Source organism: Catharus ustulatus, chromosome 1 (genome assembly GCF_009819885.2).
Source record: "Catharus ustulatus isolate bCatUst1 chromosome 1, bCatUst1.pri.v2, whole genome shotgun sequence".
In the NCBI taxonomy this organism is placed as follows: domain Eukaryota; kingdom Metazoa; phylum Chordata; class Aves; order Passeriformes; family Turdidae; genus Catharus; species Catharus ustulatus.
This window is the reverse complement of record NC_046221.1, coordinates 133153812-133175303: the sequence shown is the minus strand read 5'-3', so window position 1 is coordinate 133175303 and position 21492 is coordinate 133153812. Positions and strand designations below refer to the sequence as shown.

At 37.4% G+C, this 21492-nt stretch overlaps 1 protein-coding gene across 3 annotated transcripts; it reads right to left on the bottom strand.

Annotated features, from left to right (window-relative positions):
* Nucleotides 1-118: 118 nt before the first annotated feature.
* Nucleotides 119-20724, bottom strand: LRRCC1 (leucine rich repeat and coiled-coil centrosomal protein 1). 3 transcript variants are annotated; one of them, XM_033073176.2, is made up of 19 exons: nucleotides 20237-20708; nucleotides 19946-20151; nucleotides 19518-19583; nucleotides 18631-18798; nucleotides 16627-16796; nucleotides 16316-16525; nucleotides 15312-15514; nucleotides 14442-14598; nucleotides 13974-14122; nucleotides 12745-12949; nucleotides 10359-10498; nucleotides 8886-9087; nucleotides 7645-7830; nucleotides 6285-6459; nucleotides 5397-5560; nucleotides 4340-4548; nucleotides 4007-4144; nucleotides 1021-1156; nucleotides 119-411 (listed from the first exon to the last, which is right to left on the bottom strand). In XM_033073176.2, the coding sequence occupies exons 1-19, from the start codon at nucleotides 20311-20313 to the stop codon at nucleotides 280-282; spliced, it is 3093 nt and encodes a 1030-aa protein (XP_032929067.1). In that variant the 5' UTR covers nucleotides 20314-20708; the 3' UTR covers nucleotides 119-279. The 3 variants fall into 3 exon arrangements, with proteins under 3 accessions (XP_032929067.1, XP_032929085.1, XP_032929075.1); XM_033073194.1 differs by lacking the exons at nucleotides 19518-19583; nucleotides 19946-20151; nucleotides 20237-20708 and having other exon boundaries at nucleotides 16731-16796; nucleotides 18631-18715; XM_033073184.2 differs by lacking the exons at nucleotides 119-411; nucleotides 1021-1156; nucleotides 4340-4548 and having other exon boundaries at nucleotides 4023-4144; nucleotides 20237-20724.
* Nucleotides 20725-21492: the final 768 nt, after the last annotated feature.

The following is a 21492-nucleotide window of genomic DNA, read 5'->3' as shown; positions in this document are numbered from 1 at the left end:
AAAACTTTCCAACCTCCCTTTTTCTTATTAAACATTCTAATTCCTAATTACATAGGATGATTTTCATTATACATGTTTTGACCCATTTTGACAGCAGTTAATATAAACAAAAAAAAAACTCTTTAGAAATAACTCTTTATTATGAAAATAATGTAAAAACATTTGTCTGCTACCTGAACTATCAAAATATATAACAAAAACTTAATTCTCTAGAAAACAAAAAAAGGTACATTGTAGTAGATGAAACTGCTTGAGTAATATACATTTTTAATATAAATATTAATAACCTTCAAAGCCTTGTTGAATATCATTCAATGCATGTGTAAGTCGTCGTATTTTACTTTCCATGACTTTTTTATTGTTTGCCATTTCTTGCAGAAGCTCTCGCATTTCTTCTTCAACAGAGTAGACCTGAAAGAGGACACAGAGATGAAGTAGAATTCTTTCTTTTCTTAGTACACCTAAACCCACATAATCTTGGCAATTTTTAACACTGATAAGCAATGTAAGGGTTATATGCTTATGTCTGAATATGCAATGCATTACTCTTGATAGTGGATGCAGTAGCAGAATTTTTTCTTTAGAAACATGTATTAATCTGCTAGGAGGTAGCAAGTACTGTATCAATCCAGAAAACTTACTATGGGAAAAAAGCACCAGTTGTCATGTTAAGAATGCAGTAGATGACAGAAACAGGAAGAGTTAAGGTTGACATAGGTGAGTTAAAGGGATTATCTGGCATAGTCATCATTACTATTGCCTATATAGATAAGGAAATGTTAGCTCTTGATTCATAATAGCTGCATAGCATGGAGCTTTACTTTTCTTGAATATAAAACATTACAATGACACAAGTTGAGAGATTTTCTTGCTGTGCAAAGATTGAGTATTAAACCAGGACTGTTTCCATCCAGAGTCAGCCTGATAGATTCAAACAGGAGACTTCCAAGCACCACTCTTTTAGAGCTGTAGAATAAAAATGCAAATACAATAAATGTATGAATTGAGTATTAAAATTACTTTTTCATTTGCTGCTTCAATTTGTTTTTCCTTTTCATTTTCCAGGTGCAAGAGTTCTTTCTGATGTGCTGCCAACACTGACTCAAGTTGTTTTCTGAAAGCATTATCCATTTTATGAAGCTTTTCCACAGCAATCCTAAAAAAAGATTGAAAAAAAATAAATCAAAGTCCTGCAAACAACTGAAGTATTTTGCTTTGTCCAACTCTGCCTTTAATAAGGTTTTAATAACTTAAGCATGAAGACATATATTGGCAGAAATGTTCTGTTTTCTCAAGTACATGTTCTAGCTTTATGCACTGTGTTTAGGACTTTTGGCATTCTCTTAGAAGAGGCATTTAATCACTAGCAAAGGATATGAAGATTAGGGATTGCTACTGTCAACATGGCTGAGAACTCCACCTGTTTTCAAACATCTCCTTATTATGCTTTTGGTTTCCAAGGAGTGAATGAACAGTGTGATCCTGTGAATGGCCTGTGAGCCTGTCTCACAGAAACAGAAAAGTGTCTCCTTCGCTGCAAAGAAGCATTTCTTTAACTTCAAGCAAATTCTGCTTTTAGAGGATAATTTTTAAATATGTAGGAACAAAAAATAAGGCAAATTTATACAATTAATTTACAACAAAATTCTGAAAAAAACCAGAATTATTTAGAACAAAAATATCAATTTCACTATTGATCTTTTAACAATACCAAATCCCAATACTATTGACTATTTAAGGTGGTTTGGTTTTTTTGGCTTGTTATTGTTATTTGTTGTGGTTCTGTTTTTTTTTTTTTTTTTAATGCAGTCTTATTAACTAGCTGGTATTTTCTCAAGAATAGTTGGGAGGATGCAAGAAAATCATGAGAAGGGGGCCAAAGAATAAAGTAGAAATGACAGTAAGAATCTAAACTTATCACAGGCATCAGTCTAGCAAACTTTCATTCCATCATTCCAGAAGCATATGAAATAATTTTCTGGATTATGAGTACTTGTTTCTGTATAATCTCATATTTAACTATTACAGTAATTTCATGATTATAAGGCGCACCCTTTTGACTAAAATTTTCCCTCGAACCTGGAAGTGCGCCTTATAGTCCGGTGCGCCTTATATGATGGACAAAGTTGTGACATTTGCCACCCCGGAAGTGTGAGCTGAGCCAGGACCCGCCGGAGGCGTGGCTGCTGTGCGGGGAGAGAGCTGGGACTGGCGGGAGGTGCGGCCACTACGCGGGAGCCAAGACCCGCTGGGAACTGCAGCCGAAGCGGGGGAGCTGGGACACAGCCGGGACCTGCAGCCGCAGGGAGGGACCCGGACTGCCTGTGGTTCGGGAATGCCGTGGTTCAGGGCTGTTCATCCGCGGCTGGGATCTGGTGTGGTCGCCCTTCTCAGCATGTCCTCTGGTATTGGTCTGTCTCTGAGTCTCCCGGGAACTGCTCTTCGTTTACTCGACAGGAGGACATGCTAACGAGTATTGCACTCAGCGTCTGTAAGCACTGGAGCAGTGAAGCGAGATGGCACCACCAGGGCTGTTTTCCCAGGTTTGAGAAGAGTGAAGGGAAAAAACTCCCCAAAAAAATTCCCTAGCTGCATCTCTATTTCCATGTTGTTTTGCATGGTTGATTCCTTTTAATTTAAAATGTGCGTCGTAAGCTAGTCTCCTCTGTGGAGCCATGCCGAACTCACGCTCACCAGTAACACTCACCCTCAGTAACACCTTCACCTCCGTGCAGGCAAGAAGCTTTGCTCTGACTGGTTTATCGTGGTCAGAAATGCGGGATTTGTCTAAATCTCCACGCCCAAACAATCCCAGGGGGAAGCCGGGACCGGCGTTTCTGACCACAATAAACCAATCAGAGAAAAGCTTCTTGCCTACCCATGGGTGAAGGTGTTACTGAGGGTGGTTGTTAACAGCGAGAGTGAGTTCGACATGGACCACACCAGATCCCAGCTGCCAGCGAGCAGTCCCTCCCCATGGGCAGTCCGGCTCCCTCCTTGTGGCTAGAGCTCCCGGCTGGTCCCAGCTGTATTCCCGCTGTCTGCGGGCATCTGCCTCTGCTTTCTGCCTGCTGTTTCCTGGCTGTGTCCCCGCTGTCTGCCGGCTGCCTGCCTCCGCTCTCTCCCCGCTCTCTGTGGGCTCTCTCCCAGCTCCTTCCCGGCTCCTGCCTGGTGGCCATGGGCAGTCCCCTGCCGCCCCGAACCGCGGGCAGTCCTGAGCCATGCCAGCCGGCGTCAGCGGCGTGCAAGAGTGCCGGGCCCGCCCGCGCATGGGGAGGGAGCCTGGTGTAGCCTTTAAATGCAGCCCCAATCTGTTAAAATGTTTCCAATTTGAGCACATGCCAGTAAACCCGCGATGGCGCGATTCTGTTACTAATTTGTTACTTTGTTGGGCGCCGCGCAGCTCCTCGCTGCAAAAAAAAAGTGCGCCTTATAGTCCGGTGCGCCTTATCTGATCTACAAAGTTGCGAAATGTGCCGGCTCCCGGGGGTGCGCCTTATAGTCCGGTGTGCCTTATGGTTGTGAAATTACTGTAATTGATCAAAGAAATTGACAGTACAAGAGGAATAGGACAATAAATTAAAAATCTTGCTATTTGTATGGGAAAAGAACGACAGGCGATTTAGAAATAGTCACAGATTCAAACAGTGATTAACAGACACCAAGTTGGGCAGGAGTATTGATCTGCTGGAGGGCAGGAAGGCTCTACAGAAGGGATTGGGGCAGGTTGGAGTGATGGGACGAGGCCAATTGTATGAGGTAAATTTCAAAGAAAATGGAAATTTAGAAGTTCAGATGCCAAATGCTGTAACTGAATGCCAGTTCCATGAAGTATGTCACCACTACAGCAAGAATTCCTTCTAGGCCCAGTTTGTAACTAGGCTCACCAAGCAGTTAAAAAGTTATTACACATTCTTTCACCATATAGTGGAACATTTCTGCAGTTATTAATAGTGCAACTCTACAGTAACTGAGCAGTCACAAAATAAACTATTAAAGTGTTCACCTTTGAGTTTGAAGACTTTTATCCCTCTCTTCAATCAGCTTCTTCTCTTTGAAATCAAAGTTCTCCTTCATTTGTTTAACCTGCACCTCCAGCTGGCTTAATAGCTCTCCTTTACCTTGCCACCTCTTTTTCAGTGCACTGAAAAAAACCCACACATATTTACAATTAATGTAAACACCACTTCTTAGGAAGGCAGATAAGTTTTTCATGCTTCCATTTTCCCTCATTTCTGTGAGTTTTAATAGCAAGTGAGTACTCTCTGACTATAGAATAACTTCAGAGCAGTGTTGCATACAATGATCCCAAAGAATCATTGTGATTTGTATGTATCACCTGTGTGCATTCTTAATGTCATCAAGTTCTACTTCTTTTTCTTCTAGCAGTTGCTTTAATTCCTCTTTTCTTTCATTTTGCCTTTCTAATTTTTCCATTAGCTTTTCACATTCAGCAGCTTTTTCATCCAACTGTACTTGAAGCAATTTCTGAGCTTCCCAATTTTCTTCATGTTTTTTTTTAATTTGTTTATCCTTTTCTTGTAAGCCCTTTAAAAGACAAATATTTTAGAACACGTAAACTCCCTTAACTTTATTGTTACCCCTTAAGAGTATGTCTTTAGTCTACGATGGAATAAAACAGAGAAGAACATGAGAGTTTGCTCTTCTGAATGTATGAAGAAGACTTAGTAAAGTGATAGTCAGTTACTGAATCTTCATCTGAAAGAAGTCTGAATTTAAAAAAAAACCCATCAAACCATAAATTTGAAGTTGAAAGCAAGACAAGAAAGAACTTATTTTGAACTCTTATTCTACATAAGAGCTGAATAAAAAACTTGTATGTAAGTCACTGAGCTCACAATCTGTAATGAGTAATGCATCTAACTTTGACTGACAAAACATGCTATAAAATTTGGGGCTAAAGTTTTAAGTATCTAAATGAGACAAATAGAATTATTGGGACAAAACATATTACCTCTGCTGGCAAAATACTGTTTTACAAGAACAAAAAAAATTATGTTGTAAAATAAATGTGCAGCAAATTTTTAAAAATTATTTTTCTTTTCTTTTAAACACTCAGGAAGAATTACGCTATCCTAGTTTCACCTCTCAAAATCATTATCAAGAATAAACTGAAGTGAGGCAAAGAGAAGAAAGTCTGTACATAAATATGATTTAATGAGAGATGTAGCATCAAAGTAGCATCATTGTGTATCAATTTAATAAAAAGCCCTCTTCTACTGTCAGTGGAATGAATTGCCACTGACAGCCTGCTTGTGATTTGTGAGTTGGAAAACTACGAGTGCAGACTCAACTTTTATCACAGGCTTTGTGATAACTAAAATTAAGACATGCAATGAAAGTCAAGCACACAAATTGTCAGATATGGCACTTACTTCTTTTAGTCTCCTAATTGTTTCTGTCTGATCATCCACTATTTTGTTTTTAATTTTTATGGTGTCACTGTCCTGTTCTTTTTGCTTTTTTAACGTGTCAATCTCATTTGTTAAAGCTTCAATTTTTGCCTCCAGTTTCCCCCGATCTTGTGCAAGATGAGCTCCTGGACAAAACAGGATATTAACATTACAGCAACTCATCTTATAGATTATTTTAAGATGTGGAATGTTGGGAGATTGGGCTGGGGAAGGCAAAGGTAAGAGCCTTACAAACCTAAGTGTTGACTATTTTGCCCAGTGGAAGCACTGTAGGGATTGAATCTGTAGGTAGGTAACACTTAAGAAAAAATGCAGAACTGAAGGCCTGTCTTTTATCCTTTTTGAAAACTTCTCTGAAAAATAGTTGACACCAATACTTACAGATCCCAAAAGACCACAAGGTGGTGCTGAGTCACAGGAATACAGAAAAATGAAAAATGCCCAAACTTGTTCTTTTCTCCCAGCATTTAACATTCTTTTTAAGATATATCCTGAAATTCCCATATTAGACTTCCCTGCTAGACAAGAAGCATTGCATAGCATTATTTACATATCTTGTTTTTCTAGCTTCAAGTTTAAAAGTTGTTTGTACAACTTTAGGGTACTTTCACATTTTCAGGAAACAGATAAACTGTATTCACAGGTGACTCACAACTGTTGTTACAAATCCTGTATCAGGCCATGTGCCACAGAACATCTATTTTTGCACATCATCTTTACAACTGGATAAGATCAAGAAGGCATCCAAGGACCCTGTCATGATTAAAACTATATTGGAGTGTTTATTTGAAATGTAAGATACTGAACACCACCATTTTTTCTGCAAAAGAAAATACCCCACTATTTTACCCTGTTCTGCCAACTCCTGCCCCCATATTTTTCTTTCCATTTTTAATCCATCAATCACAGATTCCTGGGCTGTCAGCTGGGAAATAAGTTCTCTATTTTCCTTTTTTAGATGTTCAACTTGAACAGCTTTTTGTTTGTCCTCCTCAACCACAGTTTCAAGTTCTCCAGTTCGACACTGTATGAACAAACATTGGGAAAAGACAGTAAGAATAATTTAAAACAATATTCAAAATTTCAAATCAATACTATGGGGTTAGGAAAGTAATCCTTATATACACCAAATGAAGTTAACTGACAAATACTCTGCTTGCATTGAGGGTTCTATCTGCATCTCATTCCACAAATGTTTGCTTCAAGAAGACATACTTCCATCCCAGAAAAATGTAAACCTGACTTCTAAATACCCACTCCAAAGTATCAATGTCATCATAAAAACCCATACAAATGCACAAGTCAAGAAAGCAAAAGAGTAAGTAAAGATATTAAAAACTGAATCAGAAGACAGAAGCTGCGATGTACTTTCACTTCCAGCAATATGTATCTTCCATTATTCCAGCTACTTTTTGTTTTACAGGTATTTAATATAGGTATTTTTCAATTTTTTTCTTAAAAGCATCAGTGACTGACAGAATCCTATTCTGCACAACAACAAAATGTTTGGGCACCATAACAACAACATGTAGAGGGGAGATTAGAAACAGCTGTGCAGAGATTGTACTGCCACCCAAGTTTTAGCACAAAGCTGGACTGCATCACACAGCCATTCAAAAGTTATGTCCTTAAGATTGAAAAAAAATTAGAGATAATAGACTAGTACTAGAATATGTACCACAAAGTACCACAAAATACCACAAAGCAACTGTGCCCACAGTATTAAAGATGAAAATTTGACAAGCAGTAGATAATAAATAATACTTCTAATATTATACAACTAGGAGATACTAAGCTGCTAATAATAACTACACTGCATTATTTGTTCAATTACATTTTTACTTCGTATACAGTGACCAATGCAGAAGCATGTTCCATTTCTTTGAATTTACAAGGGGTTAGGGCTATTAATGTAATTTTGATTATATATATATACACACACACACACAACTGATGTATACAAACTGCTATGGGGCAAGGAGTGCACTTTCCAAAACATGAATGAGTTGATATTTTTCTATATGGGGAGCAGTGTTTGTGAGAAGTAGAAACGCAAGATGCAAGAATAAAGGCTGGCGTGCACTACTGGGTTTTAGTGCAACAGGAAACCTGTGTCTTAGTTAATCAAGCTTGCATGGAATCATTCACTTTTGTAGTTGAAACACCACAAAAAATAATTTTTGTCATTGAAAGGTTCTGAAACAAATACCTTTAGGTTTGCTGTAGCTTCTTCGTTTGATTTTGTTAATTCTGCAATTTTTGCTTTTTGTTCTTCCACCAAGTTTGTCAGGTCTTGGATCAGACTTGCCATGTCTTTTTCCCTTAGCTCCAACTCAAAGAGGGCTTGTTTGTGTTCAACTAGATCAGCAGAAACTTTTTCAAAATCCTGTTTTACCTAAAATTTTATGAGACAAGACTTGAAAAATGCTAACATTTCGAAACAAACTGTGCATACATAAACACAAGTGACATTTGAATTTCAAGTGAAGACACCAACTGTATATGAAATCAATGAATAACTGAAACCGGTTTTCTCCTGGTTCGTTCGTGAAACTTCAACTTGAAAAACTGGTTCTACCCAGCCACATATTTGTAAAAAAAAAAAAAACCCAAGCCCAACAAAACATTACAAAATCCAAACAAAAAAGAACCCCCAGATGCAGAAAAAAAAAATTGGGTGGATGAGAACCAGAGCAGAAAAACCATATTTGGGAACTAAAAACAATGCTTTGATTTAATCTCATTGTTAAAATTGACATTAAAATCTCAAAAGAAGGATGAAGTTAATTCAAGCCTTCTTCTCTTGCAACAGAAAGATTTGAAGGGTAAAACCCCTGTCTTTTCTTTCCCCTCTTCTCCTATCTACTTAAAACTTATTTAAAGCAAAGAAAGCCAAGTTTAAGGTGAAGTATTTAATATTATATTTAACATATAAAACATATATAAATACTAGCCACAGAAATAAATTATCTAAGGAATTTAGCAAGTAAGTTTTGAATTTGAGTTTCAAAATGCATATCCAAAATTCAATTTTGACAATTTAGGCAATAAGGAACTGTATTACTAAATACACTTGTATATATATTCAACTATAACCTTATCAAAACACAAACAAAATAAGAGGTATTACTCTAATTAAATATATTCTAAATGGAGGTCAACATATTTTAAAATAAATTAATAACATCAGACAAGGGGTTTTTAAAATTTCTTTTGATTTTGGGGTTTTTGAGCACTGACTTGCCATTTGCTGTCATTGTTCTAATAACTGATATTTCAAACCTTTCTATCAGTATTTTTGCATGAATCCTTGGAACAAAGATCATAGGGACAAAAAACCAACCCAAGAGAACACCAAAAAACCACACCCAGAACATCCACCCAAATCCAACACATTTAAGAGAACTACAACCCCACCTAGTGTAAAATGAAATGTTCTCTTAGTCTTACCTCTTGAAACCTTTTTGCTTCAATAGTTAAAGCTAAACGAAATTCATCTTCTAACTCTCTATACTTCTGGTTTGACATGTTAATTTTCTCCTGCAATTCTCTAGCATGCTGTTCATGCCTCTGCTTCTCTTTAGCCACTTCTTTTGACAAAGCATCTTGAAATTCAGGTCCATTTAAAGCAACTCGGGATCCAAGTTCTTTCCTGAAATTATCAGGCATACACTTGAGACATGAACTGCAGGATCTGTCTAATTAATTTCCTTGGTCTTACTGAACAAGGATAATCAATTACATAATAAATGGGATAAATTCCTTCATCTCACAGACAGCCTTCAGTCTTCTCTGACAATGGCCCCAGCATGAAGAACATTCTGTTGATTACTGTTAAAAACACCCAAAGGAATATCCTAACTTTTTAATTCAAACATTTGTAGAAATTATCCAATTGTGCTTTTGCTGTGATTTAGCACTTGTTTGTTTTGCTGTTAACAAACATCTGGAAGTGACACTGGAATCAGAGAAAAGCCCTGTACAGCCAAACACACTCTTTTGCAGTCAGTCATTCCTTTCACCCTTACCCAACAACTGCTGCTATTCACTTAGACCCAAAACCTGAAAAGTAGCAGCAACAGGCACCTAAAAGGCCAATGTTGACGCAAATGTACCCTATACTTCAAAACTTCCCTGTTCATCTACTTTAAAGCAAAAAATTATAAAATAAAATTTCCACTGTCCTTCCTGTTATGTCTTTTGGAGCTTTATGAAGTAATTATTGAAAGTTCTCAAAACAAAGTTGTAAGATTCATCTCATCTGAACCTGCATTTTTCTTGATAACTGAATCCATTTTCCCCTGTAAAATTTAGCAAATTTAACCACCTTATTTTATTAAGAACCTTCCTTACATAATACTGTACCTCATGATACTTCTTGATATTGTTTGTGCACATATTTGATTGTATTAGCTGAACACCACAGAATTTAGTGTCAAGTATTCTCCAGAAAAGGGAAATTTTCAAAGAGGAAAACAGTCAGGCAAGTAACTCACCCTCTACCCAACAAGGAAGAGGCTGATTTGATTTTTTTGAACACTTTTGTGTTATTGTAGCATATACAGCTCTTCAGACCGTAATTCAAATACAATTTATTTTTATCTGATTATTCCTGGATTACAGATCAAGCATAAAATAAAGAATTCAGCCATGTTCTAAAACAAGAACCTTTCACATGAAAGGCTGGAAGTTGCTTACATGAACTTATGAATCAGGAATCTACAAGATATTCTTAAATGAGCAAGAAAATGTGTAGGAACACATCTACATTTTTACAAAGACCATCTCTCCCACTAATCAAAAAACCCTAAAAGAACCCGAACCCAAACCCAAACAAAAACACACCTGTACTTGAGAACAAAAAGACATGCTGGCAACACAAGCATCTCTATTAACTTGTGAAAAGAAATAATGACCCCATACCTTTGTTCTTGCTCTCTTAATACCAGAAGCTCGTGTAGATGTTTTACCTTCTCCTTCTGTTGTCGGACAGATATTCGAAGTAACTGCACTTCTCTTTCATTTGCTGATGCTTTAAGCTCTGCTTCTTGCACCTGTTTCAACTGTGTCATAAAGACAAGAGCAAGATTTTCTTACAACTTTAATCTAGTCTTCATGTTTTATACTAGAACACAAAGGAACAGGTACTTTCTAAGAGTTTTTTTGTTTGAGTTTTTTTTCTTATTTTTTTCTTAATGTATACTGTAACACTTGAAGAAATTTAAGACAAGATGTTTAAAATAAAGTCTTAACTTCCTTCAACTCAAAAAGCTACTTTAATAAAGAACCAAGGGTGTTTACCTAATTTGTAAAGAACTTCAAGGTGTCCTGCAGAAGTGGGAGGGTATTGGCAGAATGATTTCCTCAATTAGAAACTCTTTTAAGACTTGTTTTATTTTTGAACATTTTTAGATGTATTCAACATTAACTTAATTTTTTTAACACTCCACTTTTGTAAAAATCTCCATCATTCTGATTTGTACAGTTTAGAGTTGCTGAACAGAGCTGCTTTCTAATGATTTTACAAAAAATGTAGAATCAGTATAAACAGCAGATGGCATACTCCACTTTTTCCATTCAATGCAAGCTTTCATGAGTAATTCCATTTTACAGACTTAAGCCTTTTAAATACAAAACTCTGTTCTGATTCAACATGAAGAAAAAAGATATGACAAATATTATAAAAATGGTTTTGATTACTCATTAAATGGTAATTCAAAATCAGGACACTTCAGAAGGCAAAGTTCTTATGTTCTATATGTTAGACCTTTTCATGAATAGCTTAATGAGCAACTTTTAGACACACCACACTGTATTCCTTTGTTTTGTGGAAGAAGAGAAGCAATTCTCTCCTAAATTGAAGCACTTAAAAAATGTCAAGTGGGAACACATTTTGACAAAAATGTCAAGGTAGAACAAGGGAACAGGGTACACATTTAGATGCATAGTAAATGTACTCATGCTGAATCTTGAATCCCTTCAAGAAGTCATCTAGTAATGCTGCCTGAAGGCCTTCAACATTGGTGGCTACATGGAGTACCCATAATTAACCACTGAAAGTAAATGCCAGGATGTACAATGAGAAAGCTCTCTGAAATGCTCTAGAATTTCTTAATCTTGGAATTGATAAAATAGGCCCAAAGTATGTTAAATCTGAACACTCAAAAAGAGGATTTAGTTTTAAGAGCCTCATGATTATTCTTTGAAACATAATTATTAAGGAGTATTTGTTACAGGATCCTAAAGACAGGAACAAAAAATCTTCCCTTAATAAAAACAATGTTACTACCACCAAAAAAAATGACTTATTTCTACAAACTCATTGAAGGAAAAATAAAAGCCTCATACATTAATAAGGTGTTTCCATTCTTATAGGACAGAAAAAACCCACACACACATGCAAATCCCACTCTCCTGTTCTCCAAATCACTAAATTTAGTACTTTTCAAACTGACAGGCAGATACCTGATCTAAAATGAAGGTCACTTCTAGATTCCATAATAGCTCCAGGATATCTACAGCTAAAGAAGAAATGGAAGAGCCACTCAAGTGCCCAAAGAGTGTGCCTGAAGCACACTCCCTGATTCTCATTCCTTCCAGGGAACCTGAACCCCACTTCCTAGAGCATCACACTATCAGTCCAAAGAGTTTTCAGGATGGCTGTGTTAAGATTCATTTCCTCTAAGTTCAGTGACACAGGAATGGACTAACATAATAATGTAAGCAGACAAAAGGAATAGATATTGGAGAACACTGAAAATTCAGAAATAAATTTTTCAGAAAGAAACAGTGGCAGTATCTGGTCCAGCATCTTGATCTTATATATTTTTATATTCAACAAAGAGTGTCTCACTACAAAAGCATCATTATCTTCTCCAGCTGTAAAAACAAAACCAAAAAATCCCAAACAAACACATAACATCACACAAATTAAATCTTAAACATTCTCAGCAATTAGTGTTTTGTTCTGGTTGCAATTAAAAGCATCTAATTCTACTCACCAGATTTCCATCCCAGTAGTAAGATGTCTATTGAACTTAGAACTTTAAAAACTTGTCTTTGTCCCTCAGTATTTTCAGAAAATATCAACTCTTAGTGTTAAGTACATAGGATTCGTTCTCCTTTATCTTAAGGCCACCATTTATAAAATACAATTGGCTATTAAAATGGATACCTATGCAGAAAAAAGGCCCAAGGTTTTATTGTGGGAAACTCAAGACTCAATGCTGGTAAAAATCTAGTATTTCTTTCAGGAACTGTGGTAGCCACCTTGTTGTCATTGCATCATTTACTCACGAAAAATATTTACCTCTGCTGCTCGTTGCTGCAATCTCTGTGTCTCCATCTTGGATAGTGTTTCTTCTAAAGCTTGCATGGTCTTCTGATATTCTGCTTCTTTATTTTTTGCCTGTTTTAGTTCATTAGCAAGCCTTTCAGTTTCACCTTTCAACTGTTGGACATGTGCTTGTAGTCTTGCTTTGGCAGCTCTCTCTTCCAGTATCAATTCCTTTAACCTGAGAATAAACACAAAGTTGTATTACAAACATTTTACTTTAAGTTTGATGCCAAATACATTGAGAAAAAGACATTAGTAGCTGTTGTAGCAACATATCTTGTTTTTTACTGAGTTCTACTATTATTAGCAGTCATATAAAACTGTTTAAAAAGACAAACTGTTACTTAAGTCGTGTAGCACTGCTGTATGGAGATTCATTTTAAAAATCCCGAGACAGAGACAACCTCCTAGATATGTCTTTAGGAAATTACATTCCAGTATTACTTTGCTTTACAGGAACATAATAAGCCTCTTATAGAAGATGGTATAAATGTAGATGGGTATAATATAAAGGTAGGAAGTGAACTTAAAAAGGGAAAAAGGGGAAATATTCAGAATTAGTCATGGATGGTAACTCAGGAAGCACATGACTTGGTTCTTCCTAAAAGAAAGAAAATATGGCTTTGATAAATAAAATGCAGTTGAAAAAAAGACATATGGAGCAGTCATCTCCAAAAATACGGAGATCTTTAAAAAAAAAAAAAAAAGTAAGGACATCTTTTAAAAAAAAAGGTTGCTGCTCAGAACACACAAGCATGGTGACAACCATTTCTCTGAAGATACGCTAGGCCTGCCCTGCACTGCCTGTGGGCCAACTCTGGCTGGCCAGAAACATTTTTGTTCTAATGTGCTGCACAGAAAAAAGCAAAGAATGCTCTAGGTATATGTGGAAAGGGAGACTGGGACACAGAAGGCAGAAGTATGATATGGGACAGCTACTAGAGCTTGAACTGAAGGTACAGTTATGATACAGATGGTAATGGCTAGAAATGGAGGAAAGTGGCATACTGATACTGTTCTATGACAAGAACAGGATGAAAGCTGCAGTAGGGAATTTCACTAGGTAACACTGAGAGAAATTCTCAGTATTCTCAAGTATATTGTTTAAAGCTGTCCTTGTTTCTTAAGCCTATGAAATTAATTATTGGAAACTAAAAAAAACCACCAAAACAAACTCTTCGACTACAGCACTGTTTCCCTACCTGTCTGTATTGTATACAGCCATACTCTGAATATTCTTTTCTTCTTTTGCATGCTTTTGTAGCTCATTGACATGCTCTAATAGTTTCTTCTCTGCTTGCTCTGCTTTCCACCTCCTTTCTTTCTCCTGATCCAGTTCTTGAATCAGTGCCTTAGCAAGAATGTGATAAGCATCAACTTATTAGGAAATATTCAAGCATAGCCAAAAATGACAAACAAAATGTATAACTGTAGAACAAGATTTTTTTGTCTTTCTGGAATTCATGGATGACAGAAGAAAGTGCAAGTGACCAGGCCAAAAACTCCCATAAAAGTGAAATAAAATATATCCTCTCCCAACTGACACTACAAGAACTCCACTACTTCTGATAATATCTACATGCAATTATTTTTGTCATCTCCAGTTCTAGTTTGACCAAGGTTCAGATGAAGATACGCTCATACTTAACTTGAAATGATGCAAAACCTACTCGGTATGTTGATTCCTCTATGGGATTTGAATTACATTCTTCTACTTTTTCCATGTTGCTCTGTCTTCCAGTTAGTATTTCAGCTTTTCTTCCCACTACTTTAAAATGAGAGTCTTTTTCACTAGAGCATGAACACTTCGAAGAAGTCTTCTCTTCCCTATATACAGGGTTTAAACATTAACAGCAGATTCAGACACTTCTAAATGAAAAAAACTTGCCGTTCTGTTCAGCAGCTGGACACTAGAGAGTTCAAAACCATTTGGAAAATAATTTGCAATCAAACCACAGAAACAGCTAAATTCAAATATTCAGCCCTAAAAAGACACAACTAGCAGATGCTACCCAAAACCATCTCATGATCACATAGACATGAAATAATTTCATAAGGGTAGAGTAGCTGTAGAACTGCAGAGGCTGACTGAAAAACATATATGCCAATTTGTATGTCTTCTACTCATCACATCTGATATTTACTATACAAATTAAATTAATATGGCATCCTCAGCTTCATCAAGGATATATATTCTTGACCATTGCTCTGACACCATGAATCTTACATTTTTTAAATTACTCACTTCCATCTATGGATAATTCTTTTGTCACCACAATTTAAAAAAACAGAAATATAAGCTGTTAAGATTTTGAAAGTGTTTTGGAATCTTCAGTTCAATTTCCTTCTCACCTGAAGAATGAAATGGCTTATATAGAGAAACGACTGAACTCATTAGCTACTCATTTTCAGGGCACTATTAACTGACCTGATTTACTCAATCTGCTACTCTCAGTGAAATGTTTCAAGCTAAAACTATGTTCATGCTGACAATATCCAGTTTAATTCATTTTGGCTTTATATAGTAAACACTGGGATACCTGCCAGTTATTTTCTTCTTTAGATGACGTGCATGACCTTTTTTAGATAAGGCAGTTTTACGGTAAATGGGGATCTTGCTTCCTTTCATGACCTTTCTGTTGTTCTCTTTTCCACTCTCATTTTCACTCTCAGAAGTTGGATCTGTGTCTCTCTTAGCTTTGAAAGCATTTGGAGCAGTTTCCTGTCTTGAACTATCAGATACCTAAGAAGAGATCAAAGTTTTAGATACAAATTTTACAGTTTCTGATTGGCTAATTTCTAACACTTATTCAGATCCTATTTTTAAAAAAGTTCACAAAAAATAATTTTGAAAAATACTAAACAATTGCTTCTAGTTCTTTACTTTTACAATCTCTTCCCTCCTTGCCGAAATATTTTATTGTTTTAAAGCTAAAGTATTCCCAGGATGCTTGTTTCCTTTTGAAATATCTGAAGTTTGGTAAAATCCTTAGGCAGTTGGTGAAAAATATAAAACAAACCCAGCACTTAAAACCAAAAAAAGCCTTTCAAACACCACTACCAAACTAATCTGACAAACCTATGTTACCTATTTTAACAATACAAACTACATTACATGACAAACGTATCAGACCAAGTTGACCTATTGGTGAAATTAATTTTCACCAACTGTATAATCCAGGCACTTTGGTGCATTTCATGTTTCATCCTGGTTCAGTTAGTATATTGATATTTCCGGATTAAAAAACCCCCAAACATAAAAAGAATTTTCTAATATAACACGATCAGATAGCTCTGCTATTCCCATACACTATGATTTTATTTTGTATGGAATGATTCATGACACAAAGTGCAATCTTCAGTTTTAAAGGCTTGTTTTGATTTTATTCCCAGCTTTTCAAAATTACTAAGAACACATTAGCACAGTCAGCCCATACATACCAGTAGAAATGTGCTAGTCTGGTTCAGCAATTCAGCAGAAAGGCTGATTTTGTTTGTTATCTTAAAAACAAAACTTACTGTGGAATCACAGAAAAGAAATCACCTTTTGCAGTATCTGTAAAATCTGATCTTCTATTTTTCTAATCCTCATCTCACCGAGTATTTTATCAAGCTGGGTCTTCTCAGGTTCCGAAGATGAGACGAGCTCTGTGGAGGAGCTGGTGGCACCTTGCACTGGTATCCTTGTACGTTGCCGAAACTGAGCCAGTGCCTGGTCAATGTGTGGTGTCACCAGCGGTAAGGGAACATTGCTCTATCGGAAGAAAAGACAACCCTTGCAGCATTTAATACATTGCATGCAATATAAAAACAGAATGTGTCAATTAAAAAAACAGTACACATAAACTACAGCACCTGATCTCTGGAGGAAGGGCATCCAGATGAAACCAAAGAGCCCAAAATGTCTTGTAAACACTGCAAATCTGAACACTTTTCTTCTGCCAGGTCCACTAACTCACCAGAAATATTTCTTCCATCTAGAACTGTTAGCTGGGGTAATGACTGAAGAACAGTTTCTCTATAACCTTGAGAAAAAGACCACATTTAAATTGAAATCAACCTTCCAAGATGATGTCTAGTGTATTTTAGGTACCTCATCACCTTAAATGATTCATTGCATTTTTAATGAAAGAAAAAAAGTAGTGAGTGATCTACAATTCTCATTGTTCCCCACCCAAGGCTTTCAACAGACAACATTACAAATTAAATCAACTGGGAAACTGCCTGCCTAGTCCTGATCTACACAGGAGTTTCCCAGCCACCATCAGCACACTGCAATTGCACAGACAATCTTTTCACACCAGCCTACTGCACCCAAACAGTTGTACCAAGTGCAAGGGCAGACAAATACAATGGGAAGGCAAGTTTTGAAAGGGCTTAGACAACTTCATCCTTTGCCAGTGAAAGAAATAAGGCATTATGAAACTGTAAAGCATTGAAGTTAGCATTTTCAAAACACTGCAGTTTTGAAAGTGCCACAAAAGACATAGATATGAAAAGGTATGTAAATACTTGCAGAAGAAAACTAGTGGCATTTTCTAAGTTAGTCAGATACCTTTAGTAGTCCTGTTACTATTTCTGTAGTGTCTGAATGTATTTGTAAAACATAAGTGCATTTAAAAACATTACTTAAAACCTTTGCTTTCCTCAAAAAGCTCCGATGTTTCTTTGGAACTGTGGATACATTACACCTGTATCAATTGTATGGTCACGATATGGTTGCTATTTTATATGGTTGTAATTCCTATTATCCTACTCTTTTTAATGGAATTATCTTTTAAACTCTCACAAAAGCATCAATCTTCCAATTCCACCTTCCTGTAAGAGATTTTCCTCTCTTACGCACAAAGAAAATTTAAATACACCAATCAAGAATGCTACAATTTAACTTGTTTTAACTTAAGAGTGTAACATCTTAATGGCCCGAAAAACCTACCCCCAAACCAGAAGCTCAAGTGCAACTGAAAGTGATGTATGAACATGCATTCTCTAACTTGTCTCGATGTTGCCCAGTGAAACATCTGCCACCTATTTAGATGAAAATGCTAATTACTGCAAAAGATCCTAGAGTCTGTCACTGCTGACCAAAGCAGTGGGAAAAGAAGGAAAAACTGTTACTGATCTTTCTCTTGCAGTCTCTATCAGTAGCGGACTACCTACTTCCCGTGCCTGCCCCCTGTCTATACATTTCAGTATCACTACATACATTCTTTGAATTCTCTACCTTTCCAGCTTCTAATATTAACACTCCTGTCCTTTCACCAGTCCATGTGGCTCAGAACTCCATCCAACCTGTCCTTGAACATTTCCAGGGATGGAGTATCCACAACCATTCTGGGCAACTTGTTCCAGTGCCTCACCACCCTTCACAGTAAATAATTTTTTCCTAATATCTAATCTAAGCCTACTCCAGTTTGAAGCCATTCCTCCTTGTCCTGTCACTACATACGCTTGGAAAGAGTCTTTCTCCCTTCTTGTAGACTCCTCTTGAGTACTGCAAAGACACAATTAGGTCATTCTGAACCCTTCTCTTCTCCAGGATGAATAATCCCAATTCTCTCTGCCTTTCCTCATAAGAGAGGTGCTCCATTCCTCTACTCGTGTTGCTGGCACTCCTCTGGACTCACAAGTGAAAATGCTGAGCCTTACCAAAGCATAAAAATTACAATTTTGAGAATATGCCGTGGGGAAAAAAAAAAATTGCTTAAAATGGAAAATGAATTAATTTTGACAGAATGTAGATTTCTGCAGGCTGGCCAGTTTATGAATGAATTTACAAGCTTCATTAAACAGCTCACAGCTTAAAGGAAATCACTGATCTAATGAGCACAAATTATCTACGTAAGATCAGATCCATACCTGCTGTGTGACAAACTGGATTGGCTTTTCCGTTTCTTTCCAGCGTGAGGTTTGTCAAACAGCGCAGCCCCTTCGTGCACTGAAGTAAGTGATTAATATTGCTTACACAGTTGCTATGAAGGTCGATGTGGCTAATCTTATGTCTGGTTCCATGAAGGGATTGAAATCCTGGAAATTTTAGAAAAAACCAACAACCAGAAAATAATGTTTTCTGCTACAGTCCTAGACGATAGCATTTAGAACAAATGGCATCTTGTTGAAAAATATTCAGTAAATAATATAACTAGAAATGAGAGAATACTTGTTCCATGACCCTGTCTACATGTTAACTGCCTATGCTACTCTACCACAAAGTACAACACTTAAGCTATGTGAGCTAACTTTAAAGAAACAGATTAATCTCTGACTGTCAAAAATCATGGAAAAATAAGCCTTTTCCTTAAAGGTTATTTTAAAATACAATCTCATTAACAAAATTGTTACCAATGTTATTTTAATTTTCCATTAAAACCTCTCTTGATTTTGTAGCATGAAATAGTAAGAACTGACCCAGAAGAGAACTTCCATATCATAGGCAAAGTTGCATTTTTGTTCTATAAAAATGTAAGACATGAATAGTTTGGAAGTAAGTCTGAAATGTTTACTGTACCACTTTCTAAACAAGCTTGGCCTCACCAAACACAGAAGAATAAATTCCAGTTCAGAACAATATTTGGTGTTAAAATCCTTTAAGCTGAAAAGAGCAGCAATTGCCACCTTTATTAGAATTATTCACTGAACCGGCACTTGAAGTGCTAGAAACTTCTCAAAATACACTTAGTCAAGTTTTTAAAAATTAAAGTGAGACAAATGCTTTGTATTGCACAGCACATGGCAACATCACTTACCAGAGAGATCATGTATGCGATTATATGACAAGTTCAGGGTACTTAAATTAAAGAGGTTTTCCAGTCCTAAACAAAATGAGGGGGAAAAATAGAATCAGTGGGATTTTTGGAAGAATGCTCTACTTTCAAATCAAATTCAAAGCTTGCAAAGTGAGCCTTTAAAGATCATAACTACGAATTATGACATTAAACTACAATCACAATATAAAAATCAGGTTTTCCTTCAAAATTAAAGCATTTTGCTATGATAAGGTTTATGAAGACCATATATACCCATCATAAAATTTACTTTATAAAAGTGTTAGCATACTAACCCATACTAACTTGGTATAACCTTAATTATATGCAACCATTCCAGAAGTAAACTTAAGACGACTCTCAGGAAACCTTTGTAACTTGTTAAATGGACAGAAATAAACATTGCAGACCTTCCACTTTGGTTAGCAGGTTACAGGACAAGCTCAGGCTGCGCAGCTTAGCCAGGGAACCGAGCCCCTCGATGCGGCGGATCTGGTTTGATGACAGATCCAAGTGCTGCAGATTCCGGAGGTGGTCGAGCCCTTGGATCTTGGTGATGAGGTTGCAGTGGGCGTTGAGCGTGTGCAGGTCCGAGCTCAGGGAAACATCCCGCAGGCTGCGGGGAGAAGTGCGCACCGTCAGCCGGGCAGCTCGGCCCCAGCCGCGGCCCGCCCTCCCTCTCCCGGCCCGCCCGCACTCACCTCTTAACGCCCTTATCCATGAGGCTCAGCTCGCCGGGGATCCCCGCCGTCCCGCCGGGCCCCCGCGCTGCCCGCATCTCGCTTCAAACCTCCCTCGGCTCCCACGGCAGTGCTCCCGCCTTGGGCCGGGACACAACAACAGCCTCGGGGACACAAACGCCTCACGGCCCCGCCTCAGGGCCGCGGGCAGCGCGGGACGGGCCCCGCGCCTCCGCTGGGCTCCTTGCTGCCTTCTGCCGCTTTCCTGCCGCCTACCTGCCCCTTCCTGCCATCGGCCAGGAAGGGGCCGGGTTAACAGACCGGACTGCTTTGAATTCTTGTCGGGGGAACATGGGCGGGGCTTTGGTGGTTTTTAGAGCTCGCCCGGTGTTCAGAGTTTCACAGAATCACAAAACATGCGGAGGTGGAAGGGACGCGCAGGGATTATCGCCGGCCATCCCCGAGAGTCACAGCGTGTGCCTGAGAGCACTGTGCAGCTCTGTCAGGCCTGAGCTGTGACCGCCTCCTTGGGGGATAACCTCACTGAGGTTTCCTGAGATCAGGCAGCTTTGTCCGAAGTAAGAAATACTTATTAATCTGCTGCCTGGGAGATTCTGTAAATCAGAAATCTTTGTTTTTCCAGAAATCGAACACTAGGATGATCAGTGAAAAAAAAGTCAATTGCATCTATACTTTAAGATGCCATTTAGTGTACCATTGATTTGTTCTAAGATAGTGATCCAAATCCAGCTGTACATGGCAGAATGGACAGAGAGTTGGAAGATTACTGGATATCAAGAAATACATGTGCATTCATAGAGAAGGAGACTCGGAAAAGACACTGAAATAAAACAAAAAAATTGCTTATTTAAAACATATGCTATGCTGGATTTTCCAATCATGTATACTGGACAACTAATATTTTAAGTATTATTAATAATGGATGGTAGAGGAATACTTAATACATGCTATTATTTATTAAATTAATAAATGCAATTTAAGATGTATACAAGGTTTAGTAAGTACAGGTGTGCTTCTTGTAGAACTACAATTTTTGAAATCTATAAGGTGAAAGGATTTTGTGAGTACCATGGGGATTTGGAGAAAATGGAAGAATTTTTTTATGATTATAAACTGCTCTGGAGCTATAGATTCTGTGTGGTGAAGGAAACCCACTTTAAGTCATTGACACAATTAAAAGAACAGTCTGTGCACATGCCTATTTCAGTCAAAGGTTTCTTGCGTAATGCCATATTATATAAACTTATAAACTTCAG